The 18,834-nt window shown below is 36.0% G+C and overlaps 1 protein-coding gene across 2 annotated transcripts in view; it reads left to right on the top strand.

Annotated features, from left to right (window-relative positions):
- Nucleotides 1–18,834, top strand: part of SOS2 (SOS Ras/Rho guanine nucleotide exchange factor 2) — a 114,134-nt gene that overhangs the window by 58,280 nt on the left and 37,020 nt on the right. For both annotated transcript variants that reach the window (XM_031935770.1, XM_023222687.3), the window contains 5 exons: nt 2,365–2,463; nt 11,627–11,754; nt 13,185–13,840; nt 14,308–14,389; nt 15,836–15,958. In XM_031935770.1, the coding sequence (XP_031791630.1) occupies nt 2,365–2,463; nt 11,627–11,754; nt 13,185–13,840; nt 14,308–14,389; nt 15,836–15,958 (1,088 nt within the window). The remainder of the gene's footprint in view (nt 1–2,364; nt 2,464–11,626; nt 11,755–13,184; nt 13,841–14,307; nt 14,390–15,835; nt 15,959–18,834) is intronic.

Here is an 18,834-nt window from a genome sequence, read left to right on the forward strand (position 1 = left end):
GCCTCTTGGGTTTAAGGAGTCCTCCTGCCTCAGCGTCCTGAGTAGCTGGGACTGCAGGCACATGCCACCACACCTGGCTAATTTTTGTATTTTTAGTAGAGACAGAGTTTCACCATGTTGGCCAGGCTGTACTCAAACTCTTAACATCAGGTAATCTGCCCGCCTCTGCCTCCCAAAGTGCTGGGATTACAGGCGTGAGCCATCCTGCCCAGCCCCAATTAATAGTTGTATTACCTTGAGCAATTCACTTAATCTCTGAGACTCAGTTTGCTCATTAGTAAAATGGTGATCATAATGATATATATCTCTTATAGTTATTAGGAAATTAAATGGTAATATATATAAAGCATAAGCATAATGTTTGATGTGTATTAAATACTCAAATGTAGCTCCTGTTATTGTCAGAGGACTCCTTCCACTGTAAAGACATGCTACAAAAATTTTATAATGCACTTTGTCAGCCATTGTAGTACAAATTAGCAAAACAGTTGATCTTGTAGACTGATTTTGAAGTTTCATATTGGTTTCGTTTCAAGCACTATATATAAAATATCCAGAGTAATTCACTATATTAATTAGATTAATGCTGTCTTAGTCTATTCAGGCTGCTCTAATAAAATATAAACTGGATGGCTTATAAACAATAGAAATTTATTTCTCACAGTTTGAGTTTGGAAAGTCCTATATCAAGAGGCTAACAGATTTGGTGTCTAGTGAGGATTTGCTCTTCTGGTTCATAGATGGTGCTTTCTTATTGTGTCCTCACATGGTGGATGGCACAAGCAAGCTCCCTTAGGCCCCTTTTATAAGGGCACTAATCCTGTTCACAAGGGCTCTGCCCTCATATCCTAATCACCTCCTAAAGGCCCCACCTCTTAATACTGTTGCATTGGGGATTAGGTTTCAATATATGACTTTTGAGGGAACACAAACATGCAGATCATAACAAATGTCAAAATGAATTAATCTTTAAGAAAATTGGTGGCACTTTTTGTGTATCCTAGTAAGAAGTTTGGTTACTGGGTAATACGTCTGTTGAACAGATTATAATTTAACTTTAACAAAATGTGAAAATTATGGGAATATTTTTGAAGATTTTTTTAAAGCAGCATATCAGATTCTTTCTCACATTATATATTGGTGTGGTTGGTATTTTTCTTATGGCAAGAAATACCAGTAAGTCAACTATATAGACATTTAAAATTAACATGAGTTAAATCCATTATAAATTTTATAAAACCATTTATTCTGCAGTAGTTTCCAAAACTGGGGTATACCTATCCCAAGCTATATACTAAGATTTTTCAGGATATGTAAAGGCACAGAGAGCTTTAAGGGAATCTATTTCTAGTGTTCGGAGACGTTGTTTATGTTTTTTGCATTGTCTTTTCCAAATTCTCTTACTTGTTAACTTTTGCTGTATGTATTTCCCATTATGCATTGATCTAAGATGTGAAAACCTCTAGGGCACCAAACAGGAAAAAAAAAAATATTACCTCTATGGGAGAGTTCACTGAGTACAAAGCAAAAGAGTTTGCAAAAGAAGGTTATAGGGGGATGCTAGTAAAAATTCTTGGTAGCCAAAATGTTATATCTATCTATGTTCTGTCATATCTATCTGCCTAAGAATTAAGATGTGATATACTTATCACAAGGGTTTATATTAACCTTATTGTAAGTACTTTATCATCATTTATTATAAAGAAGAGGAGAAACTTGTAAAGTTCTCATACCTTGATGTAATATGTTAGAAGCAGTTGTAGTTTCATCCAGAGGCTTCTAATCCTTGAGACCGTGACATTAATATGTTCGTTTGAATTTAACAATAAAGTTTGACTTCTGACAAAGACTGGTGTTACTGTTTATTTTGACAGTGAAGATCGGCTTTGTCAATTAAGTTGTATGACAGACATTTTTCATAAATCAGCTAAATCTGAAATTTTATTCAATTATTGTTTGGTGAAATACATATAGATCACATTTACAGTATACAGCATCCCCTGAAATGCAACTTTTGTAACTATGTAAATTTAAAACGTTTTAAAATTGTGCAAGAGGGTACATAGCTTCTCAGAATTCCTTTAGGGTATGTGGAAGCCAAAACATAAGCTGTAGAGGATTATTGTGAAAGTTATTTTAGCCACATAAAAGAAAACGAATGTATATATTTCTCTAATAACTTAAAGGAGGAAAGGAAGAAAAGAACAACTTGATATACAGCACTTCAGTTTCAATATAGAACATGCATTCTGTTGTAGTTTTGATAACTCTGTATCTCAAATTTTTAGTGGCCGTTTCTGTTAGGCACTGCTGTTGCATGTCCTTGATGTCAGAGACATACTGTGATATCTTTTTGCTTTGCAGTCCATTGCTGATGGCTTTAAAGAGGCAGTTCGTTATGTCCTTCCACGTCTTATGCTGGTGCCAGTGTATCACTGTTGGCACTATTTTGAGTTACTAAAGGTAAGATTTTATAACATAGAATCTCAAAGTACTTATCTAATAGAAAAGTTTACTTTTTAAAATTAATTTTGGAGACACACATTACCAGTCTTTTAGTTCTTACTTTATGTAATTAATAACTTTTATATATAACTTTGCTCTAAATTTCTATCTTGTTTATCTTATAAAAGAAATAACTTTTGAAGTTAATATTTTTTTCTGTGCAGTGTTGTATTCTTCCTCTCTTAGCTGGGACCCAAGCAGCATATTAAAAATATATGTATAACTTTACAAAAAAAGATTCTCTGCTCTATTTTAATTAACTAGCCAGCCACTAGTCCTGGTCACATTGGCTAAGAGGGTTTGGGAGGCTAGTGATTAATTGGTGGCAAAAGTAGCTGTGGTTTAGGATGAGTCAGGCCATTATAGTCAATGACCTGATCTTAAATGCAGACCTAGTAGCAGAGATTTTAAAAAAGCAATCATCCAGGTAAGGGAAAAGTTTTTTTTTAATTATGTGGTCAAACCAGCATTTTTAAATGTTGGCAATGTTAGAGGGCAACTCTAAGACTAATGATAGGACTTCTAATAAGACATGAACTATATTTTTTAAAATTTAGGCATCCAAATATACATCTGGGGCTGCTTATATATTATTCATATGAAGCCTGCATATCTTTTGATGAGTTATTTATGGATCCATTAGTATCCATGGAGACTTACACAATGAAGTTGCTCATCTATTTGTGGATAAAAGCTGGCTTCCTCCAGCATCAAATGCTGTGGGTAGTAGCACTCCATAAAAAAGAACATAAAAAAGAGATAAGTATTCATTAGAAGTAATCATATATATTCCTTGCCTAGATGCCTACAAGATATACATAGAATTATTCTGGCTTTTATTTTAATGTTATTACCGTGGATTAGATGGAAAAAGTCTTAACTGTCTGTCTAAACCAACGATGTGGTATCCTAAAGGAGAGGTACAAAATAATCAAGCAGAAAGATACTTTGCTTCTAAAGAGCAGTGAAAAAGTTGGAAGCTGGACATGGTGGCACAAGCCTGTAGTCCCACCTACTTGGGAGGCTGAAATAAGAGGATCACATGAGGTCAGGAGTTCAAGGCCAGCCTGAGCAACATAGTAAGACTCTGTCAAAGAAAAAAAAAAAACAGTTGAGAAAGAACATTTTACTGAGCAAGATATGTAGGAATTACAGTTGGAAGGGGCCATAATCTGAAAGTAGACAGAAGTTCTTAGATGTTAGCTAGAGTCAGTGAAAATCAGTAGCAGTGATAGAGATAAATGAATGGATTGTCACCAGAAAATCTCCATCTCTCATATGCTCACTTTGGTAATCACTCCTACCTTTAAAATATCAAGGGAAATTGTGTAAGGAATTAGAAATGGGAAAAGAAACACTCATTGATGAGTTCTCATGCTTGTCCAAAGGCAGCAGATATTCTTATTACTAGGTAGTGGTAATTTGGGGCTTCAAAGAATGAATAAAGAGAGCCAGGTGCGGTGGCTCATGCCTGTAATCCCAGCACTTTGGGAGTTCAAGGGGGATCAAATCACTTGAGGTTAGGAGTTCGAGACCAGTCTGGCCAACATGGTGAAATCATGTTTTTAGTCTCTATTAAAAATACAAAAATTAGCCAGGCGTAGTGGCACATGCCTGTAATCCCAGCTACTCAGGAAGCTGAGGCAGGAGACAGCTTGGGCAACAGAGCGAGACTCTATCTCCAGAAAAAAAAAAAAAGAAAAGAAAAAAAAGAATGAATAAAGAGAAACTACCCATGTCTGATCAATGAAACTGTAACCCTTAGAATAAATATGGAATATACTCAGTTTTAATTAATGCACAGCAACAACAAGAACAAATGGAGATGTGGAATGGAAAGACAGGCCTTAGAAAAGATTAGAAATGGTGAAAGATTTGAATCACTTCACAAAACAGGATATCCAAAATGGCAGTAAATGTGTATTCAAACTCATTAGAAGTCAAGGAAATGCAGTTAAAACCACAGGATACCATTACATACACACCAGATTACAGAAATTTGAAAGTCTGAAAATATCCATAAACAGCAGCATGAACTATTTGCATTCAGCTAGGAATGAAACTGTATAACCCACTTTGGAAAACTGCTTGGCATTACCTTTTAAATTAAAAAATATGCATACTGTGTGACTAGGCAGTTCCATCCTTGAATATATACTCTAAAGAAACAAAATGTATGCACATGTATACCAAGAGAAATGTACAAGAAAGTCTATACCAGGTGTCAGTAATAGCAAACCCTGTTTGCCAACCAGAAAAGGGTAAATTGTGGTTCAGTCAGGTAATGAAAGAAAATTACACTAGAACAACACACATCAATGACGCTTACAAATAAACTTTGAGAGATAATATTTCATTGGTGTGTTATATTTATTTATCCATTCATCTGTTGATAGACCACTGAATTATTATTATTTTTTTTTAGATGGAGTCTTGCTCTGTCACCAGGCTGGAATGCAGTGGTGCGATCTCAGCTCACTGCAACCTCTGCTCCCTGGGTTCAAGCAATTCTCCTGCCTCAGCCTCCTGAGTAGCTGGGACTACAGGCGCATGTCACCACACCCAGCTAATTTTTGTATTTTTAGTAGAAACGGGGTTTCACCATGTTGGCCAGGATAGACTCGATCTCTTGACCTCGTGATCTGCCCATCTCAGCCTCCAAAATGCTGGGATTACAGGCAGGAGCCACCGCGCCTGGCCGACTATTGGATTTTTTTTTACCTTTTGGTTACTATAAATAATGCTTCTGTGAATGTGGGTGTACAAATATGCCTTTGAGACCTTGTTTTGAATTCTTTTATGTATATACCTGGGAGTGGAATGGGTGGATCATATGGTAATTTTATCTTTAATTTTTTGAGGAACTACCATACTGTTTTTCATAGTAACTGCACCATTTTACATTCTTACCAACCGTGCACAAGGTTCTGATTTCTCCACGTCTTTACCAAACCTTGTTAATTTCTTTCTTTCTTTTTTTGAGATGGAGTTCCACTCTTGTCGCCCAGGCTGGAATGCAATGGCACGATCTTGGCTCACTGCAACCTCCGCCTCCCAGGTTCAAGCGATTCTCCTGCCTCAGCCTCCTGAGTAGCTGGGATTATAGGTGCCCGCCACCATGCCCAGCTAATTTTTTGTATTTTTAGTAGAGACAGGGTTTCACTATGTTGGCCGGGCTGGTCTCGAACTCCTGACCTCAGGCAATCCACCTGCTTCGTCCTCCCCAAGTGCTGGGATTACAGGCGTAAGCCACCACGCCTGGCCTGTTTTTTTGTTTGTTTGTTTTTTTGTTAATAGTAGTCATCCTAATGGATATGAGGTGGTATCTCATTGTGGTTTTGATTTTAATTTTCTTAATGACTAGTGATGTTGAGTATCTTTTATATGCTTCTCAACTATTTGTATATCATCTATTTTATTGTGTTGTTTTTGGACAGGGTCTTGCTCTGTTACCCAGGCTGGAGTGCAGTGATACAATCATGGCTTACTGCAGCCTTGACCTCCTGGGCTCAAACGACCCTAGTACAGTGAATTAGAGACAAATTGATAGTTTATTGGAATTTCCCTTTGCTATGGGCACACATGTCCATAGTAGATGTGGCATTTGGTAGGAGTTTCAACAAAAGCAGGGTAAATATTCCAGTGAAGTCTCATACAGAATTAAGAAAAAACTTACATGAAATATAAAATCTTGGACAGGATACACTTGTAGACAACTAGGGATAATGATGAGTATCAGGTAGCAAGGAATATATTCTTCAGCTAGGTTCATAAGATATTACCCATTAAAGCCAGGCACAGCAGGTCACGCTTGTAATCCTAGCATTTTAGGAGGCCAAGGAAGGTAGATTACTGAAGCTCAGGAATTTGAGACCAGCCAGGGTAACATGGCCAAACCCCATCTCTACAAAAAATTAGCTGGGTGTGGTGGCGCATGCCTGTAGTCCAAGCTACTAGGGGGTCGGAGGGTTAAAGCAGGAGGATCGCTTGAACCCGGGACATTGAAGCTGCAGTGAGCCAAGATCGTGCCACTGCATTCCAGCCTAGTTGACAAAGTGAAACTTTGTCTCAAAGAAAAAGGAAAGATATTACCCATTAATAAACAATCACTTTTATTTTTAATTTTAAGCATACATAGCAAGGGTATCTTTTCTCTTTGACCTCTTTTCCAAAGTATACTCATTTCATTTTATTTCTTAAACTCAGTAGTTTTCCAGTTTGTTTTCAACATAGAAAGAATCCATTTCAACTCAGTGGTCATCAGATTTAGACACAGACCAGTGTTTTGCATAGCTGTGTCTGGTGTCATTGTAGAGCGACAGGGTATTAGTGTAGCAAAAAAGCAGAGACTTTGGGGTCAGAGCTCCTGGGTTTGGATACAAACTCTCCTATTTATATTGGGCAAATTACTTAATTTCTCTGTGCCTCATTTCCTTCATCTGTAACATACGATAATAGTACCTTGTCTTACAGAGTTGTAATTAAAAGTTAAATAAACTAATACATAAAAGAGGGTGCCCAGAGTAGAGCTCAAAAAACATTCATTATTGGTCTAAATACTTAACAAAATCATACAGTAGTCATTTATTCCAGTTACTACTGACAACCACCTAGTGGGTACCTACCACGTGCAGGTAAACTAAAAAGGAATAAAACGTGTCCCTAGGCATTAAGGTGTTCACAATTTAGTGAAGAAAATAGATGTCAAACAAATAATTACAATATTATTAAGAGCCTAATAGAAGTACTACTATGAGATCAATAAAGCAGGAGTTACTAGCTCTGCTTAGAAGTCAGAAAAAAATCATATTAATTTTTCCTTTGTTTAGTGAAGTAAAAAAAAAAAAATTGGTTTTGGGTATATAGGGATTCGTCCTACTGAGAGAGAGCGAAGAGTGTGTGTGTGTATGGGTATGTGTGTGTGTGTGTCATTATTTATTTGGGGGAGTCGTGAAAGACAAATGCTGAGGAACTCTGCAGAATAAAAGAGACAACAGAAACATGACAATTTAGTGCATCATGGACCAGTTCCTGTTTTGGGGGAAAATATTACCTTAAAGGATATTATTAGAACAATTGGCAAAATTGGAATATACACTATAGATGAGATTACAGATTAATCAGTGTTAAATTTCCTGAAGTTGATCACTATACTGTGATTCTGTAAAAGAAAATCCTTGTTGTAAGATGAATTATTAGAAACATTAAAGGAGTAAAGGAGAGTGATACTAGTTGAGAGTAATTTGTGATACATTTGACGTTTCTTTATATTCCAAAAACTACTGCAAAACCATTCAGCCATAGTCCCCCTTCCTGTGCAAGGAACTGAATGGATAGTATCACAAACTACTGAAAAAACAGTCTGCACACACTGGCACACAGAATGATGAAGCATGTGACAAAATGTTAAAAATTGGTGATTCAGAGTATTACAGGAGTTATTTGTGTTACTTTTACTACAACTTTTCTATAAATTTGATATTTCAAAAGAAAAAATTTAAGAGGGAGAACACATAATCAGAAGGCATCTTCAAGAGGAAGCATTTCAACTGTGTCCTAGCAGCTAAATTCACCAGGTGGATGAGGAGGTTAGAGACTGATATGTAAAAAGCTAATAGGGGCATGAAAGTGCATTACTTATTTGCACATAGTTCAGTACAGTAATTTTTCTTTTTCTTTTTCTTTTTTTTTTGAGACAGTCTTGCCCTGTCACCCAGGCTGGAGTGCAGTGGTACGATCTCAGCTCACTGCAAGCTCCGCCTCCAGTTTCAAGTGATTCTCATGCCTCAGTCTCCCGAGTAGCTGGGATTACCGGCATGCACCACCACGTCCAGCTAATTGTTTTGTATTTTTATTTTTGTATTTTTAATTTTTATTTTCATTTTTTGCGGCAGGGAACGGAGTCTCACTCTATCACCCAGACGGAGTGTAATGGCACAATCTCAGCTCACTGTATTCCCACCTCGCATGATCAGGTCATCCTCCTACCTCAGCCTCCCACATAGCTGGGACTACATGTGCACATCACCACGCCCGGCTAATTTTTGTATTTTTTGTATAGACAGGATTTTGCCATGTGCTCGGGCTGGTCTTGAACTCCTGGGCTTAAGTGATCTTCCCGCCTTGGCCTCCCAATATGTTGGGATTACACGTGTGAGCCACCTTGCCTGGCCCAGTAATTTCTGTGTAAGATGTTTGGAATACATTCTTTTACGTATCTGTAGAATATTAGTTGGATATGCATTAATATGATGTTTATCAAACCTCACTGCTGAAAATTCAAGAAATATTTAGCAAATTATTGGATTATTTTGCCAAACAGAGCCGTTGTTTAATATACCTCCATTACCAGGAAATCCCACTCTAAATGTCCTCAATTTTGTCCTCTTTACAGCTTATAATTATTACACGATTATTTAAAAATGACGCGTGGAAGAGTTTGAGCAGCCTTAAGACCAAGTAGACAATGAAAGTTTGGTATCTTCATACCTTTTTGGTAGAATCTCACTACTGGTGATAATTTAGATATTTGGATCAACAAAAACAATAAGAATAAAACAGTTCTAATTAAGCATTTGATATCATCAACATTCATATTTATTAAAGAAATATTTTAGAGTGGAGCTGAGTAGACTCTTTCTATAAGAAATCTTTAAAGAAGACTCTGTAAGAAATCTTTGAAGCCGCAAAATAAGTGATTTTGCTAGTAACTTTCACCTGTAGAAGTCAGAATAACCAAGCACAGATCCCTTTTCAAACTTTCTGATATTTTGACTTTGCTTCCATCCTTTCTATTGCTTACTCTAGAGATTAAGGTATTACTTCTAATGATAGTCATTTACATTATTTATGTTGCTAAACTCTTGATGACAAGATCTCTACATGTGTCTTGAAATAAAATCAAATGGCTCTGCGCTTCATGTAGAGAATAATTTCTAAGACATATGAATAAAAGGTAAGGACAAAGTTCTCAAACAATATCCAGTTAGTTGCTGAGGAAAGGGAACCATTGCTGAATGCTTTTGAGATTGCTCTTGGAATATAAGGAAAATTTTAATTTATCACAAAATCTCTAATAAGTTAGTTTAAGATCACAAAATAGATTTAAGTTTTTAAAAATTTTCTGAAGTGATCTAATTCCCCATATCCTTGCATAAATATATATTTATAAATACATTATATATAATATCTATATGATGATCCAGTTTGAATTCTTCTTTCAAAAAGATTAAAACAGTTTGAGAGCAGCCTGGGCAGCATAGTGAGACTCCACCTCTATGGAAAAAATTTTTTAAAAATTAGCCAAGCATGGTGGCACACATCTGTAGTTCCAGCTACTTGGGAGGCTGAGATGGAAGGATCACTTGAGTCCAGAAAGTTGAGGCAAGGCTGCAGTGAGCCATGATCACCTCACTGTACTCTAGTCTGGGTGACAGAGTGAGACCCTGTCTCAAAAAAAAAAAAAAAAAAGTCAAAACATTGGAGCACAATACAATCCACTCTGAATTATTTACTATAAGTAAATTTTCTTTCTTTCTGAGAGTGAAATACAAGAGAAAATTTTGGGGCAAATGAAATAGAGCCAGAGTTTTAGGGATTAATAAGTCAGTTTCTAAATCTTACTTCTAAAGGTTGAGATAGAATGTTAATTTTCATGGTTTCTTGACATTTACTAGAATGGTTGAATTTCGTATTGTAAAACAGCAGTGGAATCCTTTGAGAGATGCAGTTTACAGAAAAGTTTATGATGGATTGAAGTGTTAAAAGTACACTTGATTATGTTATATAACAAAGATTTGTAAACTTTTTGAAATTGCTAAAACAAAGTAATCATTAGAGAATATTAAATAGTTTATAGTTATTTATCTTATTTTCTCTATTCCTAGTCGCTAATGAATAAAAGTAAGTTGTAAGCTTCATGCTTTAGATGTTTTAAACTTTTTTAGTATGTTTGGAAAATATAGCCTGGCACAATGGCTCACGCCTGTAATTTCAACACTTTGGGAGGCAGAGGTGGGAGGATAGCTTGAGCCCAGGAGTTTGGGACCAGCCTACTGAGACCCTGTCTCTACAAAAAATAAAAATAAAAATAAAAAAATTAGCTGGGCTAGGCTCAGTGGCTCACGCCTGTAATCCCAGCACTTCGGGAGGCCAAGGCAGGTGGATCATGAGGTCAGGAGATCGAGACCATCCTGGCCAACATAGTGAAACCCCATCTCTACTAAAAATACAGAAAGTAGCCAGACATGGTGGCGCATGCCTGTGATCCCACCTACTCAGGAGGCGGAGGCAGGAGAATCCCTTGAACCAGGGAGTTGGAGGTTGCAGTGAGCCAAGATGGTGCCACAGCACTTTAGCCTGGCGACAGAATGAGACTCCTTCTCAAAAAAAAAAAAAAAAAAAAAAATTAACTGGATGTGGTGGCATGCTACTGTGATCCCAGCTACTCAGGAGGCCTTATGCCTAGGAGGTCGAGGCTGCAGTTAGCCCTGCCACTGTACTCCAGCCTGGGTGACAGAGTGAGTGAGACCCTGTCTCAAAAAAAATAGAAAATAAAAATAAAATGTCCAAATGGTTTTTACAGTTGTTGTTGTTTTTGTTTTGTTTGTTTGTTTTTTTCCTGATTGCTATGCTCATGTTAGTTTGTATCTGTATTGTGTTATTGTGTTTATATTTATAGAAAGAGGGTTGGGCCAGGCCTGGTGGCTCACACCTGTAATCCCAGCACTTTGGGAGGCAGAGGCAGAAGGATAGCTTGAGCAAGTGTTCAAGACCAGCCTGGGAGACATAGCAAGACCCTGTCTCCACAGAAATTTTAAAAATTAGCTGGGTGTGGTGGCATTCGCCTGTGGTCTCAGCTACTTGAGAGACTGAGAGTGGAGGATCATTAGAACCCAGGAGCTCAAGACCACAGTGAGCGAGACCCTGTTTCCAAAAAAAAAAAAGAAAGAGGGTTGGTTTGAGAGGTCAGTAGGTATATATAAAATTATAGCTGTTTTTATTAAGTATCTATAAAATTAATTTAGAGTTGATAATATCTGTTGCTGCTTTCTCTATTACTAGAAAGTTGGGAGAAGAATCAAACAGTGCAGTTTTGATTTTTCTTTCTGTTTTTTCTTAGCAATTGAAAGCATGTAGTGAAGAACAAGAAGACAGAGAATGTTTGAACCAAGCTATTACTGCTCTCATGAATCTCCAAGGTAGCATGGACCGAATTTACAAGCAGCATTCACCTAGACGCCGACCTGGGTAATTCCAAAGTGTTGAAAATGTGAATGCCTCTGCTTGCTTTGCTGTCTCTGATGCTGGTTTTCTAAAGAAGTGTGATTTTTTGTGATAGTTACATTCTTGAAAGTTGTGCTTGTCATACTTTCATATACTTTTATCTTGGTCATTTACTCTTTTTACTCTTTTTTCTTTTTCCTTTCCTTTTCCTTTCCTTTTTTTTTTTTTTTTTTGAGAAGGAGTCTCTGTTGCCCAGGCTGGAGTACGGTGGTATAATCTCAACTCACTGCAGCCTTCGCCTCCTGGGTTCAAGTGATTCTACTGCCTCCGCCTCCCAAGTAGCTGGGACTACAGGAGCCCGCCACCATGCCCAGCTAATTTTTGTATTTTTAGTAGAGATGGGGTTTTACCATGTTGGCCAGGCTGGTCTTGAACTCCTGACCTCAAATGATCTACCTACCTCAGCCTCCCAAAGTGCTGGGATTACAGGTGTAAGCCACCGTGCCCAACCTTTTTTTTCTTTTTCTTAAGAGACAGGGTCTCACTCTGTTGCCCAGGCTGGAGAGCAGTGATGTGATCTCAGCTCACAGCAGCCTCAATCTCTTGGGCTCAAGTGGTCCTCCTGCCTCAACCCTCTGGAGTAGCTGGGACTCACATAGCTGGGTGGCACATGCCACCACACCTGCCTAATTTTTGTATTTTTTGTTGAAACAGGGTTTTGCTGTGTTGCCCAGGCTGGTCTTGAATTCCTGGGCTCAGGTAATCTGCCTGCTTTGGCCTCCCAAAGTGTTGGGATTGCAGGTCTGAGCCACTGTACCTGGCCAACCCAGCCTAGTCTTAAGCCACTGCTGGGTGCGGTGGCTCACGCCTGTAATCCCAGCGTTTTTGGGAGTCCGAGGTGGGCAGATCGCCTAAGGTCAGGAATTCGAGACCAGCCTGGTCAACATGGTGAAACCCCGTCTCTACTAAAACTACAAAAATTAGCCATGCGTGGTGGCAGGCACCTGTAATCCCAGCTACTCGGGAGGCTGAGGCAGGAGAATCACTTAAACCCAGAAGGCAGAGGTTGCAGTGAGCCAAGATTGTGCCATTGCACTCCAGCCTGGGGGACAAGAGCGAGACTTCGTCTCAAAAAAATAAAAAATAAAAATAAAAAAGATTAGCACTGTTATATTATTAAGATAGACTTAATAAATGTTTAAAAGTATAATCTATGAAAGAAATTTAGGATTTTTTGCAATTTTAGTTCTTATAGAGCCAGTAGTACTTCTCTTTCATAATAATGAAATTGAGGGATGTATTATTTAGTGGCAAAGTTAGAACTAAATGCTGTGTATAAAAGCTACTGATTGGTTGTTTAATATTTTTTTCACATGATTTGAGATGGTTTATGCTTGAAACCATTTGGGTTGCCTAGCTATTGAATAAACTCTATTGTTTGTTTGTTTTTTTAGAGATCCTGTTTGCCCTTTTTATAGTCACCAATTAAGAAGCAAACACCTGGCTATCAAAAAAATGAATGAGATTCAGAAAAATATCGATGGATGGGAAGGCAAAGATATTGGACAGTGTTGTAATGAATTCATTATGGAGGGACCATTGACAAGAATCGGTGCCAAACATGAACGGCATATTTTTCTGTTTGATGGCTTAATGATCAGTTGTAAACCTAATCATGGCCAGACTCGGCTTCCAGGTTACAGTAGTGCAGAATACAGGTTAAAAGAAAAATTTGTCATGAGGAAAATACAAATTTGTGATAAAGAAGATACTTGTGAGTGCAAGCATGCTTTTGAATTAGTATCCAAAGATGAGAACAGCGTAGTATTTGCTGCTAAGTCTGCTGAAGAAAAAAACAACTGGATGGCAGCCCTTATTTCTCTTCATTATCGTAGTACTTTAGATCGAATGTTAGATTCAGTATTACTGAAAGAAGAAAATGAGCAACCACTGAGATTACCAAGTCCTGAAGTATATCGTTTTGTAGTAAAAGACTCTGAGGAAAATATTGTTTTTGAAGACAACTTGCAAAGTAGAAGTGGCATCCCCATTATTAAAGGAGGAACTGTAGTGAAGTTAATTGAAAGGTTAACATATCATATGTATGCAGGTATGTGAAACTCATTACACCTGCTGACCTAGGGCCTGGGACCCAAAAGCTTAAGGATGCTCAAAAATATTTGAGGCTTGGGGAAAAAACGGATTGCCTCAAAATTACAAAACTACTGCCAAAACAAAAAGAATAAATAAGAGAAGGAATTAAATGTGTAAAAATGTAATATTGTTAACTTCATTAATTATTGAATATTCATAAAATATACATATTCATGAATTTCAAATTTGAAAACAATTCTCGTTTATTAAGAATATACCATAGTATATTCTCTATGTCAGTATTTTTCTATGTATGGCAGGGATATGATGGTATCCTGCCAGTACCATGATTGTCAGGAAGAGCCACAATCTGAGGAGCCAAAGTAAAAAGAAAAAGGGAAGAAGGCCTCCAAATATGGTACTTTGAGTTAATTAAACTGAGTACATTAAACATGAAACCTGTTTTATGCTCTGCCTTTTCAGATCCCAATTTTGTTCGTACTTTTCTTACCACATATCGTTCATTTTGTAAACCACAGGAATTGCTGAGCTTACTGATTGAACGGTAAGAAAAATATGTATTTCACTTATATTGACATTTTGTGAAAAATTAACTGTATTTTGTAAAGTGCCTAGTACCTAATAAATACTCAAGTAATTATTGAACATATTTTATTTGGCATTAAATCGTCAGTATTACTATTCTCTTGAAATAGAGTACTCCCCAAAATCTGTTTATAACACACATCTTCAGCTCTTAGAAATATTTCAAGTGGTAATCAGAAAGACTGCTTTGGAGGATGAAAGCACTATATTTTAATGAATATTGTTCTGTGGAATAAAATGATACTTTCTTAAAAGAGACTTTTCTACTTACCACTTTTTTTTTTTACTGTAGACTACTTTGCCAAATACTTTCCACTTTTAAAACAAGCGTGTTATGAAAACTTTCAAAACATATACAAGAGCAGATAGAAGAATATAATAAACCCATTTATTCATCAACCACCTTCAGTAATTATCAACTCATTGTTTCATCTGTTTCCCTACAAATTTAAACACCCCACCCCATGATTGTTTTGAAGTAGATCCTAGACAACGTAATTCATCTATAAATATTTTTCTTTGTATCTCTAGAAAATATAGACTCTTTTTTTTTAAATCAGATATCATTATTAAACCTAAAAAATCAGCAATTCCTTTATTATGATTAACTTTTAAAAATTAGTGTTGGGTTGAATTTTTTTTACTTAGTATTATAGTGGCATTTTAAATGTTTTATAGTTTAAAATGTAGAATCTGGACTCCAAAATGATTTTTTGTTTTACATTTTAAAACTTACTAAAACTTATTACTTATACCAAAGCTTATCAACTGTATTATCAAGATATAATTCTAGATCTCTATCACTATGTTGTTTTATGAAACTAAATTTACCAGACTGAATCAGTGTAATGTGCTATGAAGATCTACTTAGTTCTGTTTCCATGTCCAGAAAAAGAAAGCACACTTGTTAGACTTATAGTTTAGCTGTATTTCCTATGTTTTGAGCAATTTTTTTTATTTTTATCTTATCCACTTAGGTAAATTATTTAAATATTGTTAAATATTCAGTTTTGGCCCTCTCTTTGAATTTGTACTCATTTAAAGAAATTTATTAGCCTACTTTCATTTTAATAATATAAATATTAAAGACAGATTAGGTAAGCCATTTCTATCATGTTCTTTAAATTGCTTATGAATTCTTTCCTTGGCTCTTTCCACTGGACCTTTTCTGTATTGATCAGTGCTAAAAAGCAAAACTTTAGTTTTTATGAAAGTAAGAATACAAAACCTTACTTTTGTGTAGCCAAAGACAGTTTTCTGTAGTATACCGTACCTTAAGGGAAGTTTAACAGTAATCCATTTTTCATGAAAGTGGTAGGAAAGAAGGTTGCTTGGTCACAATATTTTCCTCCTTGTATTTTCATTATGTATGAACAGATTTTTCTCCTTTTGCTTTTCTTCTTAGGTTTGAAATCCCAGAGCCAGAACCTACTGACGCAGACAAATTGGCAATAGAGAAAGGCGAGCAGCCAATCAGTGCAGACCTTAAAAGATTTCGCAAGGAATACGTCCAACCAGTACAACTTAGGTTTGGTTTGAATATTTTATATATATGTATACATATTTTATGTGTCAGTTTTCAATATATAGTTAACACAAAAGTTCTCAGCTTTTAATTCAAATATAGGTAATATTTTTAACTTCACAGCAGTTAAGTTAAACTAAAAAAGTTCTTTCTCAGTGAAAGTATTCTTAAATACCCTGAAAAAATTCAACCATTTAAATATCCTGTATTTGCATCACATATCTCTGGCATGTGATATGTTGTGCTTACGTAGCAGGATACCTATTTGTTATAGTAAGTAAAAATTATAAAATTTCATATGAGCTTGCCTGCTGTCAACCTTTTTTCACACTTTTTTCCTTCATTTCCCTTTGCGATCATATAGTAATCCTGGCTTTTTTACAATTTATAATATTTGTGGAAGTGTGGAAGTTCTAGCCCTTTTCCCACTTCTCTCTCACAAAATATATAGACATTTGTTTAAGAAATCATTGCAATAATTTCTAAAAATGTATTTGATTATAGAAGCTTCCAGTTAATAAATACTACTGTGTGCCAGGGATTACCCTAAATGTTTTATCTTTTTAATCTCATTCTTACAACATGATTACTATTCCTACTTTATATATAAGGAAATTGAAACCTAGCAAGATGAAGTAATTTGAGCTAAGTTATATAAAGAGAGTGGCAGGACTCATGTCTGATTTTCTTAGTCTGTGTGTGTGTGTGTGTGTGTGTGTGTGTGTGTGTGTGTGTGTGTTTACCACTAAGCATTGAAAATTGCTAATCCTTAGGGCTAATCCTTTGATTAGCCCTCTGTACAGTCCAAGTAACCGAAGTATTATCTACCCCCTTCCATTGGAAACCAAGTTATCTTATTAATTATATATAATCTAAATTTTTTCTCTGTAAATTTCAAGTGTCCTTGTTTACTGTTGACCAATAAATTGTAATTTTGGAACTGAGTATATTAGTTATTTATTTCCCAGGATAATTGCCACAAATAAATGCAGTTTTAGAAGAATGATAGTGCTCCCAGCTATATGTCTTTCACCAAAACTTTTAACATGTCATTCTTTGTATAAGAAGATGAGATTATTTATGTATCAGCAATAAATAAGTAATTAGTTTTTTCTGCTAGCTATGATGCATTTGTACTTATCTACACTCACATGAAATCCCTTGATATGAGACATACATTTATGAAGTTGCTATTGGGTGGGGTAGGGGTGGGAGTATGATCTTTGATTCTCAGTCATATAAGCTCTTTAAGTATGTATTTCTAAGCATTTGCTGTATTCTCAGTCCTGTACTTATAACTATGCTAAGTACAAAAATAACGTAGACTGTCATGATATTATGGCTTTATTGGGGACTTTACTGGGGGAAAAAGACACATGAAACAGTTATGTATTGTTCTACTTTGAGTGTTTAAGTGACTTAGAAAAATACATCCCTATAAAATTTCAGGAATAGCAAAGATTAGACCAGAGTAATTAGGGAAGGCATCTTGGAGAAGGTAAAATCTGAGATTGCCCCTAAAGGATGTATAGGCTTTAGATAGGTAGAAAGGTGATTGTAGGTATTCAGGGTCATGGGAAATAGTATGAAGAAAGGTAAGAAGGCAGAAATAAGAATGGTGTGCTGAGGACACAGGTAAGGACATTGACCTGAGAGGAATGTAAGCATTGTATTGCAAGAAGTAGTAGATGAGATTACCTATATGGAATTGGATGGAGTTGAAAACTCTGAAATCCAAGCCAAGTTATTAAACCTGTTATATAAATATTGAAAGATTTCTAGTAAAATGGATGGTAGTAATTTTTCTAACAATTTATTATGAAAAATTTTAACATACAGCAAAATTGAGAATTTTAAAATGAACACCCTAAACCCTCCACCTAGATATGTATTCATCTATTCATAGCTATTCATATATGTTCATTTATCATTCATCTATGAGTTCATTCATTAATTTTTGTATGAATTTTGAAGTACACTCCTTAAATACTTCAACTTGTGTGTCAGTAACAGTTCAGTGTTTGTTTTTCTTTTGTTCTAAAATGTGCATATAATGAAATACGTTTTTTCTTGCTTCCACTGAAGACAGAAGATATACACATCTTAAGTGTATTTCTGTTGAGTTTTAACGCATGCATCTCTATAATCCAAACGCCTTTCACGATATCGAATGTTACTACACCCCAGAAAGTTCCCTTACATTCCTTCTCATCAGTTTTGTTCCCACTGCCCAAAGGCAGTGTTCCAATTTCTCCCTCCATAGATTAGTTTTACCTGTTTTAGAGTCTTACATAAATGCATTCTTACAAACTCGATTTTGTGTCTTCTTTCACTCAACATGCTTTTGAATTTCATCCATGGTTTTGCTTGTATATCAATGGTTTATTTTATTGCAAGGTTGTGTTTTATTATATGAATATACCAGTTTATTAATTTTCCCACTAAAAGATACATGGGCTTTTTCTAGTTTTTTATTATTATGAATAAAGCCCGCTGTAAACTTTATCTTACCAGTCTTACTGTGAATATTTTTCACTTTTCTTGGGTAAATAACTCAGAGTGGAGTGGCTGGGTCATAAGATATGTGTGTGTTTAGTTTTGAAAGAAACTGCCAAAACTTCCCAAACATTCTCACCAGCAATGTTCTAGTTGCTTCATATTCTCATCAGTGCTTAGTAATGTCAGTCTTTGTGCCTTACCCATACTGCTGGGTGTAGCGGTATTTCATTCATACTTATTTTGTGGAGAATCTGTTCGAGTCCTCTGTCTAATTGTTATTGAGATACTTGTCTTTTTATTACTGAGTTGTAGGAGTAAGTTGGGTAGGACTGAACGCCAGTCCTTTGTCAGATAAACATTTTACAAATATTTTCTCTCCA

Source organism: Piliocolobus tephrosceles, chromosome 6 (assembly GCF_002776525.5).
Source record: "Piliocolobus tephrosceles isolate RC106 chromosome 6, ASM277652v3, whole genome shotgun sequence".
Lineage (NCBI taxonomy): Eukaryota > Metazoa > Chordata > Mammalia > Primates > Cercopithecidae > Piliocolobus > Piliocolobus tephrosceles.